General features: G+C 51.8%; 6 protein-coding genes across 6 annotated transcripts; 3 read left to right on the forward strand and 3 right to left on the reverse strand.

Moving 5' to 3' along the window:
• Nucleotides 1–1049: 1049 nt before the first annotated feature.
• ccr4 (Glucose-repressible alcohol dehydrogenase transcriptional effector) lies at nt 1050–3394 on the forward strand (the record flags this gene model as incomplete). Its single annotated transcript, XM_036639858.1, has 2 exons — nt 1050–2130; nt 2178–3394. 2 exons carry the CDS (start codon nt 1050–1052, stop codon nt 3392–3394), a joined length of 2298 nt encoding a protein of 765 aa, XP_036494966.1.
• A 1543-nt stretch (nt 3395–4937) lies between these two features.
• On the forward strand, nt 4938–6084 carry ERG26 (Sterol-4-alpha-carboxylate 3-dehydrogenase, decarboxylating; the record flags this gene model as incomplete). Its single annotated transcript, XM_036639859.1, has 2 exons — nt 4938–5399; nt 5476–6084. The coding sequence occupies 2 exons, from the start codon at nt 4938–4940 to the stop codon at nt 6082–6084; spliced, it is 1071 nt and encodes a 356-aa protein (XP_036495047.1).
• A 5733-nt stretch (nt 6085–11817) lies between these two features.
• BNA7-1 (Kynurenine formamidase) lies at nt 11818–12699 on the reverse strand (the record flags this gene model as incomplete). The annotated part of the gene is made up of 1 exon (XM_036639860.1): nt 11818–12699. One exon carries the CDS (start codon nt 12697–12699, stop codon nt 11818–11820), a length of 882 nt encoding a protein of 293 aa, XP_036495046.1.
• A 1268-nt stretch (nt 12700–13967) lies between these two features.
• On the reverse strand, nt 13968–15431 carry argH (Argininosuccinate lyase; the record flags this gene model as incomplete). Its single annotated transcript, XM_036639861.1, has 1 exon — nt 13968–15431. One exon carries the CDS (start codon nt 15429–15431, stop codon nt 13968–13970), a length of 1464 nt encoding a protein of 487 aa, XP_036495049.1.
• A 3252-nt stretch (nt 15432–18683) lies between these two features.
• tpr (Thiol protease) lies at nt 18684–20234 on the forward strand (the record flags this gene model as incomplete). Its single annotated transcript, XM_036639862.1, has 1 exon — nt 18684–20234. One exon carries the CDS (start codon nt 18684–18686, stop codon nt 20232–20234), a length of 1551 nt encoding a protein of 516 aa, XP_036495048.1.
• A 656-nt stretch (nt 20235–20890) lies between these two features.
• CGCS363_v008014 (uncharacterized protein) lies at nt 20891–21229 on the reverse strand (the record flags this gene model as incomplete). Its single annotated transcript, XM_036639863.1, has 1 exon — nt 20891–21229. The coding sequence occupies one exon, from the start codon at nt 21227–21229 to the stop codon at nt 20891–20893; it is 339 nt and encodes a 112-aa protein (XP_036495051.1).
• Nucleotides 21230–23164: the final 1935 nt, after the last annotated feature.

Consider the following 23164-nt stretch of genomic DNA (forward strand, 5'->3'; position numbering starts at 1 on the left):
TTCGCCCGAGTCCTCCAGCACTACTTTATGTCATACTGTATCGCACTGTTGGCCCCATCACGAGAGAGGTCACGTTGGTCCTGTCGACGGCGGTACGTATCCTATCATTAGAAGGCTCGTGCACGCGGCTCTCGCACGTGACCGCGCTAAGAGCTCGCAACATCGCGGGCGTTGTGTCCTGTGTCGCTCTATCGTCAAAGGTCGATTCAATCCAGTCCACGCCCACCACAGCTCAATCCTTGGATCATCTGCATCTCCGCCCGCATTCTTCAGTTCCAGTATTCATTGGCTGCCCCCAGAGATATCGTCTACAGCCACTGGAGTCTCGCGCTCAGCCGTGCCGGTATGTCATCAGCCCCCCTTCCACCCTTTCCCCGCCCAAGGTTCAAGGTCCATGGCAAGGCCTCCAGGGGGGGTCACAGGTGGCTACGAGAGCCGAGCCTTTGTCTGTCGCAACAGGCACGAGGCACGGAACCCCAGCTGCCAGCCCCTAGGTCGACCCCATTCATGTCTTACCTGATACCTACTTCTCTCTCGCTCTCTCTGTCTCTCTTCGTCAAGCTGCCAGAACTGACAAGACATCTTTATCTTCTGCAGACTCTACCACCGCATCCAGCGCGTCGATCGCCGAACGATAGTGCCAGATATCGCCCCCCAACGTATGCTTGCTGCCCCATTGAGCCTCCCCCGACTCAGCCTGGCTCCAGAACCCCCCTCTAACCCGGCTACATCATCAGAGCGAAAAAATCCAACACACGTACACCTCACCTTACGAACCCGCAACGAGAATCGACACCGACCCCAAAACTCCCATTGACGCGGTGAATGGGCGCCTGAAGACACCACAGCTTCTGCGCTGCCGGGACTTTCCATTGTCTGAACTCGACCTTCGATGCAGCTGGACCCGGTCATCGACTCCCATGCGCAAACGCGAGCTACCCTGGCTGTCCCTCGTTTCGAATCTCACATAAGTTGCTGCTGCCCTCCCGACGTCCAGTCAGCGCTCGCATCCTGATCGAGACACCACCTCAATCTCGAATGTCAGGTAGATGGCCGATGGTACTCGCTATCTGGACCACCCTGTCGGAGACCTCTACCTCAACTCTATCATACCCAAAGAAACCACCACCAACGACGCCGCACTTCTAAATCTCCTCAGCCGCTTCGCCGCGAAAGACCAACCTCCACACCACTCTTCCAACCCGAACCCACGGGCCAATCTGCTAGGGATGTTCTCCCAGAATCACCAGCAGGGCCACAACTCCCGCATCAATGGGGCCCCCGGCGGCCGGGGCATCCCCATGCTGTACAACTACCAACAGCAACAGCAACAACACCACCAGACCCATCTCCAGCACCACCAGGCTCAACAGGCGGAACATGCCGCCCACAATGGCAATGGCGGCGTCATGGGCCACCACTCGGCCTTCACCGGCGTCATGGGGAATTCCAGCCCGTACAGCAACAACGGCTTGCAGAACGGCCAGGGCGGGGCCGCAAGGGGAGGACAAACACAGCAGATGACCGAGCATTGGGGCGAGCAGCTTCGCTTGTTCGAGGAGTCCAAGCAAGCCCACCGCGCCATGACCGAGCAGAACCAACCGCACTACTACGCCAGACTAAAGGCTTCCGAGAACCGTGGCATCGCCGGGCCTTCGCCCACCTCGGGCAAGAACAACGGTGATGACGAGGCGGACGACAGGAGACGGCCGTACAGCCTGGAAGCAAAGAAGGAAAGGCAAAACTGGCACAACATGGACCTCAGTGGCCAAGGACTTCGAAACCTCGCCCCCGCCCTCTTTCGCTACCAATTCCTCCACGACCTCTTCATCGCCTCCAACCGCCTGCAGACGCTCCCTCCCGCCATCGGCCAGCTTCGCCAGCTCCGATACCTCAACGTTTCCTTCAACCAAATCAAGATCCTCCCTCCCGAGCTCGGCATGTGCACCTACCTCAACCAGCTGCTCCTCTTTGAGAACCAAATCGCGACCCTGCCCTTCGAGCTGGGCTCCCTACATCTGTTGGAAGTCCTTGGCATTGAGGGCAACCCTCTCGACCAGGACATGAAGCAGGAGATCATGGAGAAGGGCACCAAGAGCTTGATCAACCTCCTCAAGGAGCAAGCTCCAGGTAAGCATTGCTGGTGGATTTGGATATTCTTTCGCTAATTCGTGTAGTGCCGCTTCCCCCGTCCCCTCGAAAGTGCATCACTGTGCAAGAAGATGTGTCGCCTACCTTGGAAAGAGTCAGAGTTTTTAGCTGGAACGTTCTGTGCGACAAGTATGCGACGCCGCAAACATATGGATACACGCCGACGGAGGCTCTTAACTGGAACTACCGAAAGGCTTGCATTATGGAAGAGCTACGCGAGAAGGACGCCGATCTGCTGTGCTTGCAGGAAATCTCGACCGAGGCGTTCAAGGAGGAGTTCAGCCCCGACTTGGCGACGATGGACTACCGAGGTATCCACTGGCCCAAGACTCGTGCGAAGACCATGGCCGAGAAGGACGCGCAAGGAGTTGACGGTTGCGCTACGTTCTACAAAGCGAGCAAGTGGATTCTGCTCGACAAGCAAGTCATTGAGTTCGCCGCCATCGCCATCAACCGCCCGGATATGAAGAACCAACACGATGTGTTCAACCGTGTTATGCCGAAAGACAACATCGCCGTGGTCGCTTTCCTCGAGAGCCGTCTCACAGGCTCACGCATCATCCTTGTCAACGGACATTTGGCCTGGGAATCGGTTTTGGCAGACGTCAAGCTGATCCAGACCGGTATCTTGATGGAACAAATTACAAAGTTGGCTGAGAAGTACGTTCGCTGGCCGGCACTCAAGGACAAGAAGCCCATCGTATTCTCTGCTACTGCCAAGGATGGAGAGGAGCCGCCGCCGCCCGCCAAGGAACCCGGCCCCAGCCAGGAGTACCGCAACAACACCGACATCCCCTTGCTTGTCTGCGGTGATTTCAACTCAACAGAAGACAGCTCTGTCTATGAGCTCCTGTCTACCGGAAGAGTCCCGCCGAACCACACCGAACTGTCTAGCTTTCAGTACGGTAGCTTCACGCGCGACGGTATCGACCACCCCTTCAGCTTGCGGGATGCCTACGCACACCTCAAGAACACCCCCGACGAAATGCCCTTCACAAACTACACGCCCGGTTTCTCAGACGTCATTGACTACTTATGGTACTCGACTAACACGCTTGAAGTGGTGGACCTCCTCGGCCCTCCCGACGCGGAATACCTCAAGCGCGTGCCTGCCTTCCCCAACTACCACTTCCCAGCGGATCACATCCAGATCATGGCCGAGTTCGTCATCAAGGCGAGGAAGGACAAGAAGGCGCACCCGGAACCGGATTTTGGATCAGGAAGCCAGGGGCAAGGCCGGTAGACGGGGTTTTCTCTCGGTAATTTGTGCGTTCAGGGAATCTCTTGTGCCGGAGTTTAGGATTGCGATACTTGCGTTTTCGCGACTCGGAGGACTAGGCAGGGGGTGAAAGGTCTTTTTTGGGCCCGGAGGCGATGTTCACTCATTCTACAAAAAACCCAACCACACGAGAAACGGAGGGGGTCAGACCGGGGTCTTTCGTCGTCGGAAATGCATCGTCAGGCGTGTATCGGTGGGCTGTGGATACGGCGGAGTGAAAGGGGGGGTTTTGTAGATGGAAGGGTTTACATATTCCAACCAGCTGCGTTCTCTTGCGTTATATGTTTGTTCATGCTTCTCCTGTGACTTGGTGCGATGCTACTCTTGTTGTGACGACCGGCATGAATAGACTGACATGCTCATCTTTAATCTAGGACTGGGCCGGTCATCAATATTCAATTGATCTGCTTCCCGACCGCAAACCGACTGTCAAAAGTCTGATACCCAACCTATGATGTAATCCCGCCAACCCACGCGGCACAGGTGATAAGCTTTCCACCACCTCACCCAGGACGTCCCCTCTTCGACCAGCCATGCCTGGTTAACTTTGCAATCGGACTTGCCTTTCTTCTCTTTCATCGTGCATTATCCCCGGCCGACCGCGTAGACGCCCTCCGGTGCCTCCGCCGGCCTTTCGTCTGATTAAGCACTAGTCCCCGGGGCCCACCAACCATTGGACGACGCTGTTTTTGACAGTATTGGAGTTGGCTATTTGGTTTTTCGGAGTCTTCGGTGTTTTTCAGCCTTTTTTTTTTTTTTTTAACGAGGTGTGCATGAGCTGATTATCACGTGCGCGGCGCCGAGCACAGCATCACATCGAGTAACGGTAGCAAAGTTCTTTGGACAATATGTACAATTAGGACTTTTGCCTGGGATTATTTGATAATTCGGCACGGGAGGAGGATTTAGTGCTGACCTTATGGCTGATGTGGCTTTGCGGGACGGCCGGATGGGGTCAAGGGGTTTATTTGGGATGAAGACCATTTTTGACGGTTGGCTTCGCGAAGGATTTCTGAGAAGAGTTGATTATTTTATTTCTTATCAGCCTGTAGAAGCTCACTCGCCTATAGCTCTAGGTAACAAGCAGAAGCACCGTAGAGATACGCCTGTTCAGGTTCGGGAATAGCAAGGGCTGGCCTGTATCAGGGGTACCAGGGACTTTGGTGCGAGGGAGCATATCTTGACGACCTGTCCGGCAGAACGATCCGAGTGTCAGGGCTCGCAAGCGCTTATATCAGATTTTGCTGACGCGCGCCCGTCTCAGAGCCCCTGTTTATCAATGGTCAATTCGGAAGGATAATTGGACGATCGGCGGGGGATTTTGAATAAAAGCTGGCCACGTTTTCCACCTCATCTCTGCCTGAGTGCTTTCCCCTCGCGGAAAGTTTAGTCGAGACAGATATTGGGGAATAAAAAGCAAACACGCGTACCACAGGAATCTTAGAGCTCCCACCCCCAAACACCACCACACACCATCCCCCGAGCTTCCGGCACAAACACCCAAAGAATGGCCGAAGAAACATACCTCGTCACCGGCGGCTGCGGCTTCATCGGCTCGCACATCGTCGAGAAGCTCCTGCAAAAATACCCCTCCGCGCGCGTGGCCGTGCTCTCGCGCAACCCGACGACAAACACCTTCCCCCGCGCCACGTACCACGCCGGCGACGTCGCCTCGGCGGACGACGTGACGCGGATCGTCAACGAGGTGCGGCCAACGGTCGTCTTCCACTGCGCGGGGATGATGACGGTCGGGCGGAAGACGATGGCGGACGAGTTTGTGCGGGCGATTAATGTGGACGGCACGCGGAACGTGCTGGAGGCTGGCAAGAAGGTGGGGGTGAAGGCGTTTGTGACGACGAGTAGTGCGAGCGTGGTGCAGAAGGAGATGTTTCGGGATATTGTGGCAGGGGATGAGGGGTTGGGGTTGGCGGAGGAGGGGGATGATACGTTGATTTATCCCAAGACGAAGGTGTGTTTTTATCCTTTGTGTTACTTGAGAGAGGGGATGAAGGGAAGTAGGGAGGTTGCTGACGATGGTGTGACAGGCTGCTTCGGATAAGATGACGCTGGAGTATGACGACCCTAACGGCATGCGAACGTGTACCCTCCGTCCGGCGGCGGTGCACGGTGAGAGGGACAATGACATCACGCCGAATCTGATGCGCAACTACCGTCTGGGTAGGAATAAAGTCCAGCTGGGGGATAATTCGAACCTCTTCTCGACGACGTACGTCGGCAACGCGGCGGACGCGCACATCGCTGCCTCGGATAAGCTACTGACCTCTCCTGAGGGGGTTGCCGGTGAGGCCTTCTTCATCACCAATGGGCCGCCGATGAAGTTTTGGGATTTCAGCAGGACGATGTGGAAGGCTGCCGGGGACGAGACCAAGATTGAGGATGTGAAGGTTGTGAGTTTAAACATGGCGCTGGCGTATGCGTGGGCTATGGAGTGGTTTTACTGGTTCAAGGGGGAGGTGTCGCCTTTGAATCGGACGATTGTGCGGTTTGCGTGTATGAGTCGGTGGTATGTCATTGACAAGGCGAAGGAAAGGCTTGGGTGGGAGCCGGCGGTTGGGAATGAGGAGGGGATCAGGAGGGCTGTGGTGTGGTTTTTGGAGAACGAGAAGAAGCAGAAGGGGAAGGAGAGCGCTTGAGTCAATGATATCTGTCGGGGCCGCAGGGCAAACCGAAAGTACACATGGTCTGGAGTGAACGAAGAAGAATCATTTTCAATGTTCTGGTCATGATTTGAGAGCGAGAACCTCACAGATTGTCAAGCACACCGGCAATAGTGACGACAAGGACACTGACACGGAAGCCGACAACGGGCACGAGGATACTAACTATGGAAAGGACAAAATAACCGACAGTGACGCCAAGTGCAGGAAAATGAAGTGAATATTGGGGTGAGATAATATATCAAAGGTGTCGAGTCTATTCCAGGAATGGCTTTTCAATGACCCCTGCCTTTGCGCTACCTAGCGCCCACCTTAAGGCAAGTAAACTTTTCAAGTTGAATCAATCAATCAATCAATTATAAAGCAATCGCTAGGCAACCGAGTTGAGTTTGGGCCTCAAACTTGATTGATTGCCTTGGAGTGGGCGCTGGCGCCACCAGATATAGGTCCACAATCCACCAAGTTCTGGCCTTTCGCTTCGAACTTTCATCCATCCGACGTCTCAGATCCAGATTCCCCAGTGAAATTATCGCTAGAAGAATCGCTGTAATGGATTGGTTTGCGCTTCTGTCGTAATCTTCAGTCATTGCAACAACACAAAGGTGCAGCGGAACTACTTACCCGTTTCCTTTTCGTAAGATGACTCGAAAGATAACCAACAGAGTGATTAGAATCGGTGTAAAGACTGCTGTCAGATGCCTCGTTATCTTCGCCCTCCCTTTCATCCTGGCTTACGCGATCGGAAGAGCTTGCGATCCGTGTCAAGTCAGAGCTGCCCCCAGATAGGTCCCTTCGAATTCGGAATGTTTTAATAATTCGAGATAATTCTTTGCGGGTATCCCGAGCTTGAAAGCTTTCTGGCCCTAACAATTTCTGTTGAGCGGTTTCTACTTCTTCTAAGAGACCGATACCTTCTTGTATTTGGGCGTGACTCCTTGAAAAGTTAGCTGTCAATATCAAAGCAAGTCTTCTCATGTTGCCCAATGTCTCCCGATTTTCGGAACCCAGGGAAACCTTTTGAGCTGCTAGTAGCTCTCTGCGCAGGTTCATAGCCTGAGAATTAAGTCTGGCTGTTTCGAAGTCAACAGCCAAAAATGACATCGTCTCGATGATGCTAGGGTGCATTGCCATCTGAGGGGATGAATGAATTCCTTCTGGGTGCAAGAAACATATTTGATCAGATATAAGCTTCTGACGCTTCTGTATAAGTTCTTTCAGGGTAATGTGGCCAAGGGCGGCCTCAGAGTTGAGAAACTTATTGAATGCCGTGAATGTTACGGGATCACGAAGACCATAATACTGTTCTGCCAGTTTTGCGGCATTTCTTCTGATATCGTGGGCCTTAGACAGCTTGCCAGTCTTGCTGGAAATGCTCGCAACCTTTCCCATCGATGATAAGTAAGAGAGGAGATAAACCATTTTCGACTCGGGATGCTTGTAGCATTCGCGCTCGAGGTAAGTTAAAACGCCCTCTTGTTCGTGCAAAGCTTTTGTGAACTCTTGCAGCTTGCTGTAAACAAGACCCAAATTGACTTTCGCTTCAAGGGTATGAGGGTGGAATTCGCCAAGTGTGTGTTCCCAAATGTTGATGGATTTCTCCCAGAGTAGGCATAACCTTTGATGCTCCTCTGGTTCGTTGGCTAGCGTGCTTTGAGTAAAAAGGAGCCTGTGATGCGCCAGTAGTGTTTCCGGGTGATCAGGTCCCAGGATGTTGTTTCTCCCCTCGTATACATCTTTTCGTAGTTGCAGTGCCTGGCGATAACGCCCATCCCACTGATAACTATCTGCTAGTGCTGTCTTTGTTGCTAGGAAGTCAAGCAGCTCAACATCAGACAGGTGGTCGTTCAACTCTGCAGCACGAAAGACTGATTCCCGTAGATCGAGAGCGCGCCTTTTGTGGTTCATTCCATGGAGATACTCGGCAACCTTACGTCGTGTTCGAAACAATCTTGGATCTTGCGGCGACAAAGTCTTCTCGCGAATGTCAAGGCATCTTTGACAAAGCATAAGAGCATCTGCTCGCGCCCCCATAGCCCATGTGCTGTCCGCAAGGTTCATCATCGCAGCGCACTGGTCTTGTGAATCGGTGCGATCTTGTGACTCCTGCCGTGCGTAAATAGTCACGCGTAACCGACGCGCAGTCCAATGCTCTCCAAGCTGAGCTGAGCAAGCAGCCTCTTGTTCCATCAGTTTAGACTCGACCCGCATATTGACACGAAAATGGCGGGTTTTCAGACGGCTCTCCAAAATCAGGCTTTTAGCATCTTCGTAATGACCCGTGGCTGCGAATGCTTTGGCGAAAAGAGAAATGATCTCCAAGACCATCTCTGCATCTTCCAATCTGAGATCGTCTAGAATCTTTTGGATTCGCAAAACATTGACAAGTGAAGTGACGTGAGGTAGCAAAAGCTTCTGTAACTTGAGCCCAGCGGGATCTTCTATCCAGGATAATGGGTTCTTGATGCTAACCAACGCTGTTGCTACTAGGGATATAGCCTGAAAAGCATAGCGAGTACTTTCATCCGCACACAAGATCTTTCTGCATACTATTTGAACAATTTTGTGCAGAGAATATTGTCGGTTGGAAAAAGAGGCTGAATTAAGGAGGCTGTATCGGCATAAGATTCCGATTGCTGCCCGAATAACAGGTGTATCCCAACGAGGCTTTGATGGATCCAGAAACTTTAGAGGTCTTGATACTAGCGGAGATTCCTGCATATTTTTCCAAGCTTCTTGGAACATGCGGTCGTCGATGCCGTCGTTATGTAAGAAGCTCATGATTCTGAGTAGCTCAATAGCCATAGCAGATCCTTTCTCTGACGACTCCTGTATTCGGCGAATTGACAGTGACAAAGTAGACCATACTGTTTGCCGATGTTGCTTCTGCGTAAGAGTTGGGAAGTATTCATCGAGCAGTTCCTGGGGGACTTCTTGAAACTCCTCGAGGTATTCAGAATACGTGCAGCGATTGTTGAATACATAAGAGCCAGCCTGAGCTATGGCTAGAGGCAAGCCGCCGAGCTCTTCAACTGCAATAATTCGGGCCCTTTGGATCTCATGGATATCTAGCTCTGCTTCTGAGTCCTTGTATTTCAAGAAGAGTTCCAAGGCTTCATCGTCAGCCATGCTCTTGATTTCACAAGATGTGTGACAGCTTGTCGCCCATGTTGCGTTGTTTGATGTGATGAGAACCGTGCCGCTGCCCCCTGATGGTACGTATCGATCCAAAGGTAGCGATGAATCATCTACGTTGTCTATCATCAATAGCCATGGTTCGTTTTGGCAAGCAAGCCATGCTCTTGTGATACGTATTTGCTCGTCCACGGTGATGTCTTCCCAGTGATGTTGGACATTGCAGACCCGAGAAATCTCAACGTAGTTAGTATCCGCCGCAGTCTTGTCGCTTGCATCAACGTAGAAAATACTTCGAAATCTATTAGAAGTTAGTTAGCATTCATGGTGACAAGTAAGGTAGGGATGAACAGTCAGACTCACCTGTGTTGTTGTTCAGAGATTGCTTTCAAGCACATTTGGCTTTTTCCCACGCCAGAAAATCCATGGAAGAGGACGTTCAATGGCGTTCTCGTATTCGCTGCATCCCAGATCTCGCTTTGAGGCAAGAGCTTCGGTGGTGTGTCACAGCGGTCCACGTATTTGGCGGACAATCGTGGTCGCTCAGTTTGGTATTCTGGCCATTCTTTCTTCGACGTGTCGGCAAATCCAGATTTCGAGCTAGATTCTACAAACTGTCTAAGCAACCATTAGAAGTGAGTGTGGAACTGAAGCATACCGGTTGGTAAAATATCAGAGCATCTAGCTCGTCTTGTGTCAGAAGAGATATCAAGACTGTCTTCGACTTCAAAGCCGCGCTCGTCGTCGATAAGACGTCTCTTTGCAGATCTAGACGGCATTGAGTCGATGTAACGGCTTATAAAATGGTCTTGCTGTATTGAATCAACGCTTCTTCCCGAGTGAGTCGCTTTCATCCAAAGATTAGCACGGCGATGACGGATACGCATTCAGATAGTTTAGACCTACAACTTCCGTCGACATGAGAAACTAACAACTTATCCTGCCTGTCAGGTAGTATTTCTTGGAGAACGGCTTTGGCGTATGCCGCCGCCATAGCCGCGGCATATGGTTGCCACTTTTTGTTTTTGTGCTTGTCCGCGTAATCGCAAACGCCGCGAATAACGCCGACAGGAATGCGGTTCATCGTACCGGCCGCTTCCATCTCAAGCCCTATGATGTTGTACTTGTCTCTCAGCTCATCTCTTTGTCGAGAATTTCTCATCAGCTTCTCGCCAGAGCCTATTGGTCCATACCAAACTCTGGTGCGTTCTCGATCTGACCGTGGCCTTCTCATGACTCTGTGCTCAGTTCCATCCTGGTTGAACTCGTAAAGTATATCTCGATCTTGACCGGGGTCCTTGAAGTTTCCATCGTCATGCTCTTCTTCTCGTATTTGCTGGTAATACGAAAGAAATGACTCGGCATCATTGGGATCGTTGAGGCGAATTTTGACGATTGCAGACCTGACGATCGTTTCGGTTTCAGCCAGGACGTGCCCAAGACGCAGGGGTTGGAAGCCGTCGTTGCCTATGTCCTTCCCTAAGTCATAGGCTACCAAGCCAGCGGTGTCGCCATCAGATGTAGCGACCAGGACATCTCCGAGTCTGATATCTCGTGGTGGCTGACGATAAAGATTTGGTAGTCCGGCAGCAACGCCAACGAGAAGTCCAAACCAGAGATTGGGGAATGACTTCCGCACCTGGCTGGCGAGAGCTGCTGCCGATCCAGTGCCATACTCCTGGCCGGCAGGTAATGTAGCGATGACAACATTGTGTCCGCACATGCTGCCCGCATGGAAAACGTAGTCATCTCCCCGAGACACTGCAAATTGTCCATGATGCTTCTGATCTAGCATAAGCAAGGCTGCCTTGGCCTCGATGTAGAGGGGAGCAATCCAGGCAACCGTGTAGAGATTGCGATCGAGCTCCAACATTGGGTGAGTAGTAGGTGCTTTCGCTATGGAATCGAACGAATAAAAAAGATAGTAAGCGCTGCATCATTGCGCAAAAGCAGAGCCACCAGGTCAGGACGAGCGATGAGTCGACTGAGGAAAGACGTTGGTTTGGCGGTAGGACAAATTGTCAGGAGCGCAGCCTGATTCTGGAGAGGATGCAGGTGTTACATAATACGGCGTGGGATGCCTCCCAACAGTAGGACATAGGTAAGAACACCAATCAAATTATCTCCGCACAAGAAGTTTCTGAAAGTGAGTCACGTGGAAAGTGATAAGAGAGACGTGGCTCTGCCACACAGCAAACACATACATAATCTTTCTCACCATCCTTATTGTTATCTCTATTATCGCCTTTGTTATGGTTACTATTGTTAGTCGTCTTGCTTGTCGTCGGGCGCGGATCCCTTTTCGCTCCAAAAGCAAAACCTCTCAATTAAAGGGAAGCTAACATTTTCTGAAGATTATGACTAGGAGTGAACTCAAGCCCACGGAATCTAGAATCTCGAGCCATTCGCCGGACAATGCGACCCGTCGAGGTCGTTGCTCAGTTCCTTGGAATAAGAATAAGGTTGGGAATAGGCTCCGAGAACTTTGAAAAAATACATACGATCAAGGTTTCTGCTGATTCTTCATTACGAATAGACACAGTACGCTATGAATACCAGCGTTAATTTGTTTTCTTTCTACTTCAGAAGCGCCAATGTGCCCGTGAAGGCTTTCGCCAATTGCACGCCTCCTTTCCAAATCTCATTGTGTTGGCCGTCCAGCTCTACAACGGTCGTCTTGTTCTTCAGCCCAGGCACGCTACCCAGCGTCGCCTCAATGGCCTCCACCTGATCCCACGGAACAAGTCCATCATTTCTGCTGTGAGCCACAACAAATGCCTTGAGATCGTTCGAGGCATACTTCTCAGCATCAACCTTGGCTGGGCTTGCCTCAACCAGCTGGTCCTCCCTCATAGCGTTGAGAACCAAGGTGTCGTACTCAGGGTTGCTAATGTGAAGGAGCGGATAGTCGTAGATTCCGCTGACGCCCAAAACGGCAGCAGGCTTAGGGATGGAAGGGTCCTTTAAGGTTTCCAAGATCGAGAAGACCGAAATCTGCGCGCCGACGGAGTGACCGCTGATGATGTACTTTCCATCAATAGGGTAGCGCTTGCCGAGGTCCTTGATCGCCGCGATGGCATCGTTCAAGTGGTCTGGCCACCTAGCATTCTGCAGCTCATTTGGCGGGGTGTTGTTGGGCTGAACGCCTGGAAGGGCGGATAGACGGTAGTTCAATGAGGCGATGCCGGCAATCTGGTTCGCAACCGTATCGGAGTTGTTGGCCTCAAGTGATGCGATGGCGGGTTCGATTGAGGATGTGGCGTTGTTGGTGAAGTCACGGTAGAAGCCGCCGTGGATCCAGACGATCCAGTGCTTGTCGCAAGCCGTGGTCGCATCCGAGGATGGCGGGATGTAGACCTCATAGGACTGGAGAACGTTCGAGCCGTACGAGTAGCTCGTCAAGTTGGCGGCGGAAGCCATCGCGAGCAACGGTGCGACTGACACTACTGAGAGACGCATGGTGAGTGATGGCCTTTGGTATTGAGCGTACCGAGCCCAAGGTCTTGGGAATGCGGTCCCAGGCGGCCCTAGATATATGACTTACCCTGCTACGTTTGCCTGATCACGAAAGGTGGGTTGCACTCAGATTCTTTCGACTAAACTCGATATGTGAGTTTTGTCCGACTGGGGTAGAGATTCAGTGTAGTGCAGCGTGGATCTAATAAGGAATTATCAACCATGATCTTCCCGTCGAGGCCGCACGCTAGATACATACCCCAACACCTGGACCTTTGGCCGCGGCAATTTGCGGGGATAGATACGGCGCAATGCGGGTATCACACCATGGCGGCTAGTGCACTTTGGGGTAAATCTCCCATCATTTGGACGTATCTGAATTGCTGGTGGCTGAGTTCCACAAAGTGCTGACGCCAAGTGCTGTATCGCTCAAGCAGAAGGAATTCCGACGGCCCCTCCTCAACTTTACGGATGGAACGCTACTTATCATCATATCGCTTGACACGTTCGGTATCGGCTCCGGGTGGGTCATCGAAGATCCGGGTTGGCTAGTGCTGACCCCGCGATGGTACTATGGGAATATGGATGACGTTCTCGGAAGCTGGAGTCGATACAACACGACCCGGCATTCCGAGGATAACGCTCCCTTCAAATTGGGAAACTTGAAGTATTCTCAGACTCTGACATCAACCTTGCGATCGGGTTGACGCTTGCTTCCTTTTCGAAGTCCGCTATGACCTCTTCTGTTAGCGTCGACATCACGTCCACCACGGATGCCATTAAGGTTGCTTTCTTGTCACACTGAATCGACTTCTTGCTTCTCGTGCCCCTCTTACTAGCCTGTCATCTTGCAATTTCCGACACTTTTAACAGATAGATTAAGTTTGCCTCTCACCGCTGAATTCGAATCGCTGCAATGTCTCAGTCCGAGCAAGCGAATCAAAAGCAAGCTCTAAGCATGGATGTGGACGGGGTCATGAGCGGTCTTAAGCGAGCCAAGGTTCTCATTTAGACTGGAAAAGATTGAAGAAGAAAAAGCCCAATTTTGCCTTATCTTTGCGATGTCTTCTGTGTACTGACTTGATCTGGTTGAGTACGACAGTAGAATGGATGATAGTAGAGGCGCCGACGACAACGTCAACGATAAGGGTGTAATGGCAAGTATATATGACCCCATAGTAAAAGCAGTCGCTCTAGCACAGGTAAACTGGCGCTCTGTTGAAGGAGTATGAGGCACTACTCGTCAATGTGTTACGATTATCGACCTTATGCTACTGGAGCAAAGTTTGAAATGCCGCGTTCAGCTCCCCCAAAGAGTTCTCAATATGTGACTTGCGTTCCTGCACCCAGCATTCAAGATCATTAAGGGTTTTTTGAGAGCCACTGATCATGCGTTCCATCTCCTGAGGCTGAGGGCCACCGGAAGTTGCACGGCGCTTGATGATACCTGCTGGATCAAGAGCTTCGCGGAACTCTTGTTCGCTCAAGAATCGATAGCCCTCGTTGACAAGATTTGTATGCGCTAACGTCTCGGCGAATATCCTTGAGGCCTCAGCGTATGGAAAGTTGCTAGGATACAAGTCGTTTGACTTTGCGTATCTCACAACTTCTGAAGCAAAGTGGTGTCCGACGCGGAAAGGGACCTTGTGCTCGCGCATGAGTATGTCGGCCAGCTCTTGAGACGCGGTCCAGTCCAGGTCCAACTCCTTCAGGGATCTCTCGCCGTCAATGACCAGAGCATCGAGAATACGATGCAAGTCACAGAGGACACCAGTTGCACCGTTGACGACAGCCAAATTATCTCCCAAGTCCTTAGCATCGAACATGCCTGGAGGGAGATTATGTCCCTGAATTGCTCTACCCACGCCCAAGCTAATCACTCTCGAAGCCTCGGCTCGAGTTCTGATGAGGAGCCCTGGATTTCTCTTTTGTGGCATTGCGCTTGAGACATATGTGTTTTCTCCGCCTTCCTGCAGAAGAATCCATGGCTTCGGTTGGGCATACTGTACCATCAAGTCTTGGATGTAGGCGCTTGCATGGAGAGCGATCTGAGATGCTATTGATCCAATTTCAACAGGCCACTCCGCTGCTGAGATTTGAGCTGCATCATACGCATTGTCGACGGGAGCTGGAAAGCCCAGGTACAACGCCATGCGCTCGCGGTCGAGAGGCCAACTTGTTCCATTAAGGACAGTGGTCCCCATGGCACATCGATCAAGCCTGGCATCAAACTGCTGCAATCGTTCGGCGTCCCGATGAAACCCGGCTATATGTCCAAGAAGGTAATGGCCGTAGGTATTTGGCTGTGCAGCGACGCCATTGGTGTAGTTCGGCACAAGTGTCGATTTATGAGTCTGAGCCAAGACAAGCAAGCGACGAGTGGTCGCATGTAGTTGCGAGGCTAGCCTCAGGACGGCATCGCGGGTGATGGCAGTAGAAGCCGTCGTGAGCATATCCTGGCTCGAGCGCCCAGCATGGAGAAGGGTTGCTTCGACGCCTGCTGCTTCAATGAGCAGGGGCTCGAACGTAATGACAAGGCTCGGGCGCGGGGCATTTGGCTGATTGCCGGAATCGAGCATCTTTTGGAGACCGTGAGCGATGCGTCGAGCGACGTCTGGTTCGAGGAGTCCTTCATCTGAATTGATCACAGCGCTGGCCTTGTTGATCTCCCCGAGCCAAAAGTAGGTGTCTCGGCCGGGAACCGGCAGGTCCTCCCGGTTGACTGCATAACCCATTTCTAAACGTAGTCCCCGTTGGTCGTGTTGATTGAAAGAAGGTTGACGATGGAAATACTAATCACCGGCCATCAACAGCAAAAATTGACGCATTCATCGTTGGGAACTAAAGAGGACAGCTCTTAGCACTGGAGATAAGCGCGGCGGGGAAACACCAGAGTGGAACCCAATGAGGCGATGAATCGGCAATCGTGGATCTTCGGAGCCGATTCGGTGACAAGCCCGGTGCTCCGTCCGCGCCAGATTTGGAAGGTCATTAATATGGGCAAAGGGCCCTACCTGCAGCGTATTTTCGATCAACATCTCCGCATATTCGTTTAATACGGCGGGTATGGTATGAAAACGAAGTTGGCGATATCTTTACTTTCGGGGCGTGTGGGACGCCGGCTAGGTTCATATCGTCAACCTGCAGCGCCGCGTACTCCCATGGTTACAAATGCATTGCATGAATATTCACTAATGCACGCTCACGACTCACGAAAGCTATTTGACAACTCCACTTATCCGCAAGTTCTCCGGCCCTAATCGGGGGCAGAAAAAGTCAGGTTAGAGCGAAATGTGTAAGATAAGACATTGGTTTTCTAGCTGTTATGCCAACTCGGACGAGCTAGACTCTGTGGAAACTAATTTTTTGCTGCTCGAAACACAGAGTCCAGGCATCTCGCTTGTCGAGCGTAGGTTTGCATAGCCACTGAACGAGCTTAGACCAAGGGAGTTGATAATAACTCTCAATCTCGGTCGATAGGTAATGAAAGAAGTGTAGGCTAGGCAAACAAATGATCATGCTCTGCTATCGCTCCAAAAGCAACGGCATTGCTAGAGACGCAAACACACCAGTCAAGTAAGGGATTCTGGACGTTGGCCGACGTATGTTTTTGATTCACTTCCTCCGATGGTCGAGACAAGTCCATGCCCTGAGCTCACGCGTGGAACAGACCACTCTATGCTCAGTGAGTTGATAGCAACGGGCGCAAATAGCCCCGTGAATGGGCCCAAGCTAGCGGTCCCCAATATAGATCTTAAGGCACGGAAAATGAGATCGATTTCCCGCAGATCTCAAGTGCCAAAGCTCTTCGCTAGTTGTTGTCGCTTTCGCAAATCTCAAAGACAATGATGCATCGAGGCTCAGCGTTTGATGCCAAGTTGAATGCATGGGCAACGTTTCAGGCTTGAGTAGACACCAATTTGCAAGCGAGGAACCCGAGTCTTCGAGTTCGTATAATTAATTTTCAGTGATACAAGCAGACACACGTTTAAACATGGACTTTTCTGAGGCTCTCGGTTGGACCCGGCCGGCTGGGCGGCCACGATCCCCACTCGAATCCCCACTCAGGCCGGGCGGGGTCCGCCCTACCGGGCTCGGGCCGCTCTCCCCGCCCGGCCCGACAGCCTCTTGAGACATCGTCCTGACTTTCACAGCGGGGGAGGATCTTGACTTGGACCTTTGGTCAGACCGTGCTGCATATCTCATCTTCCTGTCGGCGAACGGCCATCAATGCCCCATATTCCTTCAGAGCCACGCACGCCTGCCTCACGACGCTTGGGTTCAGCCCCGCGTTTGTGCGTATGCAGACGCACTCAGGGACCAAGCTGCTGCGTGATTACATAGCAAACATTCACAAGCTACAGCCATTGAAACTTCATGTAAGCTATCGGACATACGAATTGCCTCAAGGGGAGAGATCAAGATTGCCGGCTGCCGAACAATTGCGGGGAAATGGCGGCCGCCACCATCATCATCGTGGACCTGAATCTGGCCCTCGTTGGCCGTCTTTGGCTCCAAGTGTCACATATGTCAAAATCGTCTGGAGGCTATCAGAATGCCGCGCATAGCCTCGTGTTCTTAGACTTCACATACCCCGCGCGCCTTGCCAGTACCCCGCAACCTTCGAAGCAACCTTGAAAGCCTTGCCTTGCATCTTCGTGATGAAATCAAAGCGTGCTTTCCGCTTCACTTCCATTCTCCGCGTCGCTTACCGTCGGTTGTTTGAGGAGAACGTCAGCTCGAAAAGCTAGTCGAGGTGGAAAGACACGGCCGTAACATCTAATTGCGTTTGCTACGTTAGAGCTGCAGCAAGAGCAAACCCAATGGGAATTTGGAGATTCAATGCACGAGTGAGGGGTTTGTTAAAGTCAAATAGCAACGGTGGTCGTTGTTGACATGTTGTTGCAACATGGCTGGGATTGGGAGACAGAGCTTGACGCCACGAAGGTCCGTTCAGCCACGTGGATTCGAAGTTTGCTTTTCATCGGTAGCATCGGTGGCACCCAACTTCAATGTCATAGACCTGACACTCGGCTGACGTTTTGAGGCTAGCTCGGTTGTCACCTCAAACCGGACCAGCTCCCCATGCTTCTTCCGATGTTGCCGTCCTTGCGAGACCCCTGCATCGTAGATCAGCCTTCGTAGCTGCAGAGTTGAGTTTGTTGGGACTGCATCTCAGCCTCATGATAACTCCACACGTACGTTCTTACCACTTTCTCACATCAGCGCGGGGAAGCTGCATCCAAGCATCTTCCTGAGATGGACTCCTCAACATCTGAGAGCCCCGCTTCGTCGGCGAGCTGTGTGAATTTCTCCTCCTCGGGGTTTCATCAAAACCTACATCACCAGTCGTCACGCTGCCTGCGAGCTCTAGTTCGTGCTGAAAGCAAACCCAGACACCCCCTCACGGACAATTAGGCACGAATTCTCGTAAGCCTTTGACTTCATCTAGCGCTAATTCTGCTTCAGCATCTGTGGAGATCCTGCTTACGATGTAGTACTCACATGTGAAAACACAGCTCACGTCTGGGCATCTGATTGGAAACTGCTACCTGACACTCAGACCAGTAGTTCGCTGATGTTACGAGATTGCATACGACGATGGAGACATTGTGGTGTAGTATGAGGAGTCCGGCAATGGAAAGTCTCGGCGCCTGTTTTCCGAATCTCACCTCGACTTTCTCCGCAGTATACCATGCGAAAACTTTCGCACCGATAGCGAACACGCATAACACTGTTTGAGTTGGGGTTTGCGCATTCATGATTCACCTTACAGGCTTGCAGGGCCGAAGTTTGAGAAGTAGGCTGAGAAAGTGTGGTCAAAAAGCAATTCAAGAAGAGTATATAACCTTGACGAACACCCCGGCCTTCAGCTGTCTTTTGGATATTCAGCAGGATCTCAGCTCTAGTCTTCATTTAACAGCAGCATCAAGCACAACATCTTATCAACTTATTACAACATACTCTACATAACTTTTAACTTCAAAATGGGTGACATTCGCAACACCGAAAGAGACAGCAATGTCCTCGCCCTCGTCGAGGCCATCCTCGGACACAAGATCGAGAGCCAGCCCGGCTCCTCGACCCAGAGCAACATCGACGAGTATGAGGACCTCGTCGACATGAGCAAGGATCACGATCTCAGCAAGGAGCCCCGCCCCGACTCTCCCCCCAAGAATCCCTGCGTTGGTGCCGTCAACCCGTACGCCCTCGCTGAGGCTCTCATCGGCCGCAAGATCGATCGCGAGTCCATGGCCGCTGCCCAGATCCTCCAGAATGTCCTCCAGACCGACTACGATGAGCTCTTCGACATGCGCCACAAGTCCGTCTTGTACGCCGGTATGAAGCTCAACGAGAAGGAGCGCAAGGCGGAGATGTACGACGAGAAGGACATGAAGATCCTCAATGAGCGTGATCTCCAGACCCCCGACTTCTCTGGTGTCCGCCGCCTGGACGACCTCGAGAAGATTGGTCTCAAGGACATCAAGGAGACCAAGGTCAAGGTTGCTCGCATGCAGAACGGCAAGCTTCGCCTGGTCCTCCACGCCCACGAGCTCGCCCGCACTGTTTCCAACCGCGAGGTTACCATGTCCATCAACGAGTTGGTTACCCCCTTCAGAATGCGCGAGAAGGGCCGCTGGCAACCACCCAACGCCTCATGGCGCGACATGTACGACTACTTCTTCCAGCAGGTCAACAAGCGCCTGATCTCCGACATCACCATGTTCCGCGTTGGTGACCGCCGCGAGACCCTCCGCAACTTCGACGACCCCACTCAGGGCTGCTCCAGCAACTCCTGGTTCGTCTCTGCCCTCTTCTCCGTCTTCTGGGCCGACCCCTGCGCCATCAACCGCGCCACCCGCGTCCACACCCACGGCAACGAGAAGAAGCGCTTCTTGTCCATCAAGTTCCACGACAAGGGAGGCAAGCAGAACAACCGCACCGAGACTGTTGAGGTCAACTACGAGATCCCCATCAACAACTCCGACAACGAGCCCCTCTACTGCCGCTCCAGCGACGGCGCTGACATCTGGCCCTCGCTCTACGAGAAGGCCTTCGCCAAGTGGATCACTGGCACCAACTCGGAGCAGCCCGATATCACCCAGACTCACTGCGGTGACCCCATCAAGGCCATGGCCCAGATCAACGGCCGCACTCCCCACTACTACGAGTGCAACAACCACTCTGCCCACACCCTCTTGGGCCTGGTTCGTTCCAACAGCTTGAACAACAAGACCATCAACCCCATGACGGCCTTCACCTACGCCACCGGCCGCGAGTTCCACGGTGCCAACATCGTTGCCAACCACGCCTACTCCGTTCTCGGATACTGCGTCATCGGCGACAAGCAGTACATCGTCCTCCGCAACCCGTGGGGTGTCACCGAGCCCCAGGGTCTCACCAGCTACACCGGTCTTCTCGGCCGCCTCGACCCCGAGATCTGGAACCCCGCCACCCTCCTTGACCATGGCGGTCTGTTCGCTCTTGAGGCCGACTCCTTCAAGAAGTGCTTCTCGCACATCGGTGTTGCCAAGTAAATGTTGCAAAATAAGTGACCGGTCACTTATTTTGCAAGGAGGGGTGGGGCTGTCGTTAATGGCAACTGCGGTCTGGAGTATGATTTTGTCTCGTGTTTTCCTACTGCTTCAATCCTGCAGCACTTTGCGGGCTCACTTTTTCTGAGCCTGGGAAAAAGTTGTGTCGCTGCTTTTTATTGCCTTTGCTGGGCCCCAGGAAAAGTTGGCGGTGTAACGGAAAATCATGGAAAATTAAAAGGCAGAATGAAAAGTCGTCTAGGTCTACTTCCACTATAGCAATGCAATCTCAGTCGCCTCGAAAATTTGTCTTGATTCCGCCGTATCTCTTGTGCGTCCTGGGCCGATTTTCACGTAGACCCTGTGTTACTAATCGCCGAAATTTCAAAAGTGCACATCCTCACAAGCGATAAGCAGCGGAAGACGGTATTATTCAACATGGCATGAATTAAACAAGCACCGGGAAAAATACATCATTGTCTAAGTATTAGGGCCTGTCCGACTGAGAGCCAATGTGTCAAAGAGGAATGTGTGGTCGGGCATTGTGTATTGCTGGGCGGGAGGACAATTAACTAAGAGGTATCTTCAAGATTAAACAAGTTTTTTTCTGTCCGCGATTCACTAAACAAATGACTGCTAGAGTTTGACTGAACCGCCTGCTACAATGCCGTACCAATTCCTCCACCTGACTGGGTATTGTTTCCGTTGGTCGAGCCCCCATCTCTGGCTGTGTATGCTGGAGGCATTCCGTTGTCATCATTCGACGTGTTCCCGTTATTCTTGTTGTAGCTGTAGCCTGTATTGTTGTTGTAGGCATATCCATGGCTAGGATAAGTCCCTTGACCATAGGGTGATGTGGAGGAAGCGCCTGCTCCAGCTGAATGTGCATTGTTGGACGCTGTGCTTGATCGGTCTTCGCCCATATATTTTCTCATCTCCAAGTCGTGCTGACGTCTTCTTTCCTTGCGCCTGCTGCATACGCAACAAGCGGCTATCATAGACGAGATGAACAACACGATGACAATGACAATGACAGCAATGATGCCTCCGCCAATGACTTGAGTGGCCGTTTTGCCAGACTCGTATTCTCGATCGAAGTCGCTGTCACGTTGGAACACGCGGCTGATCTCCATGGCAATTTGTTGGTAAAGAAAAGAAGATAAGAGACTAGAGAACCAGCTGTGGGGAGGCGGTGGTAGGAACGTCGAGTTCAGCAAGGTTATGGACTAAGCTCAAAAGACCTAAAAAGAGCGAGGCCTAGGTTTTGCCAGAATACGACCATTTAGTCTCACTGTGGCCGGGAGACTCAGATAGTTATTCTCATTTCAATCCTTGGCAAATCGCCCACTTCGGCTCTATGACATCGTTGCGGCGGATTAAGCGAAAGACGAAGTTTCTGGCAAAAGGCGCGTAGACCCAAGAAAGTGTAGGATTTACGAGGAACTGTGACCTGTGCCACAGTGTGACAGCATACCTACAGGGTACAATTTGCCGCCTCACCACGCAAATGAGACAGTCTTGCGTTGGCATAGCCCTTTTGAGACTTTGTTGCTGCCTAGCGGCTGCGTCATGAGACGATGACTGCCTGGACTCAGCTATCAGCAGCATAAATTCTATAGTTATTGCTGAAGACTGTGTTTCAAGGGCCATAATATTCAAACATCTTCAATTCCATCAAGCGATTCGAAGTGGTGTGCAATGTGTACCGTTGTTGTTCACTGTCAATAGCCCGCAGTGATTAGAGAATTACGGTGGTGACTAGAGATCACGGAAATGTGAAATTGAACATAGGTGACCTGGTGCTACTCGCCAAGCGATCATCCAGTTATTGGGCGGCTGTGGGATGGCTGTGAATTGAACAGCCACTCAAGTTGCCAAGGCAGATCAATCCTTTGACGGGATCTACATCACCACAACTGTCACGGCGAGGATCCGCGCTATTTTCTCACCCTCTGGTCGACCAATGGAAAACAGTATCGCGATACAAGTGCCCAGTCTCGCAGTCCCCGATCCAATCGCAGCAGCATGATCCACAGTGGATGGCAGGCTGCTTTCAATTCCCCGCCTCCAATGTGCCAAGGTGTCCTTTTGTTGCGATCACGATGTGTGTACAAAGTGAGTCTTCGACTGGCAGTCCTTCGAATTCAGCCACCAGTGTGCTAAGCTGAGAAAGGGTCTCCCAAGACAACTCAAATCAATTACTTCTCCGCTACTCTTGCCTGTGACATCTAATATGGCAGAAGCACCGCTTACACCCATCCCTGATATCTACTTCCCACTGCCACATTCGGACTCAATCAGGATTCTGGTTTTGCTCCCTGCTGACAGGATTGATGCGGAACTACATGGAAGCCTGATATCAACACGACTTTCCGATTGCGAAGACGAACATACGTCATATGTCACTCTGTCATACGTTTGGGGTCGAAAGACAAATGGTGGTACGGCTAAAATCAATGGGCAACAGTTGCCAATCGGCCGCAATATTTCCGATGCACTCCGTCACACACGCCGAAGAGATAAGCCTATTCGAGTCTGGGCAGATGCCATTTGCATCAACCAGGTCAATGTGAATGAGCGCAACCATCAAGTTCAGCAGATGCGTGATATCTACGCCTCATCCAGTGACACGATAATCTATCTTGGGAATGACAACGGGAGAACGACAACTCACTGCGCTTGGAACTTTTTGGAAAGAAACAGCATGTGGGCTCTTGACAATCATGGCAACAAAGACTACGATCGACCATCTCGACTTCAAAAAAGCTTGACAACCTTCAGAGGCACCATACAAGATGTTGAGGCATCTGTTCTATCACACAAATGGTTCTCGAGGGTGTGGGTGCTTCAGGAGGTTGTTGTTTCGAAGCTCGTCTCGATCCAGTGTGGCTGCCGCAGGATTCCATGGGACGACTTTTGCAAAATGCTTCTTC

This window comes from Colletotrichum siamense (genome assembly GCF_013390195.1).
Source record: "Colletotrichum siamense strain Cg363 chromosome Unknown KSG_Cg363_contig05, whole genome shotgun sequence".
Lineage (NCBI taxonomy): Eukaryota > Fungi > Ascomycota > Sordariomycetes > Glomerellales > Glomerellaceae > Colletotrichum > Colletotrichum siamense.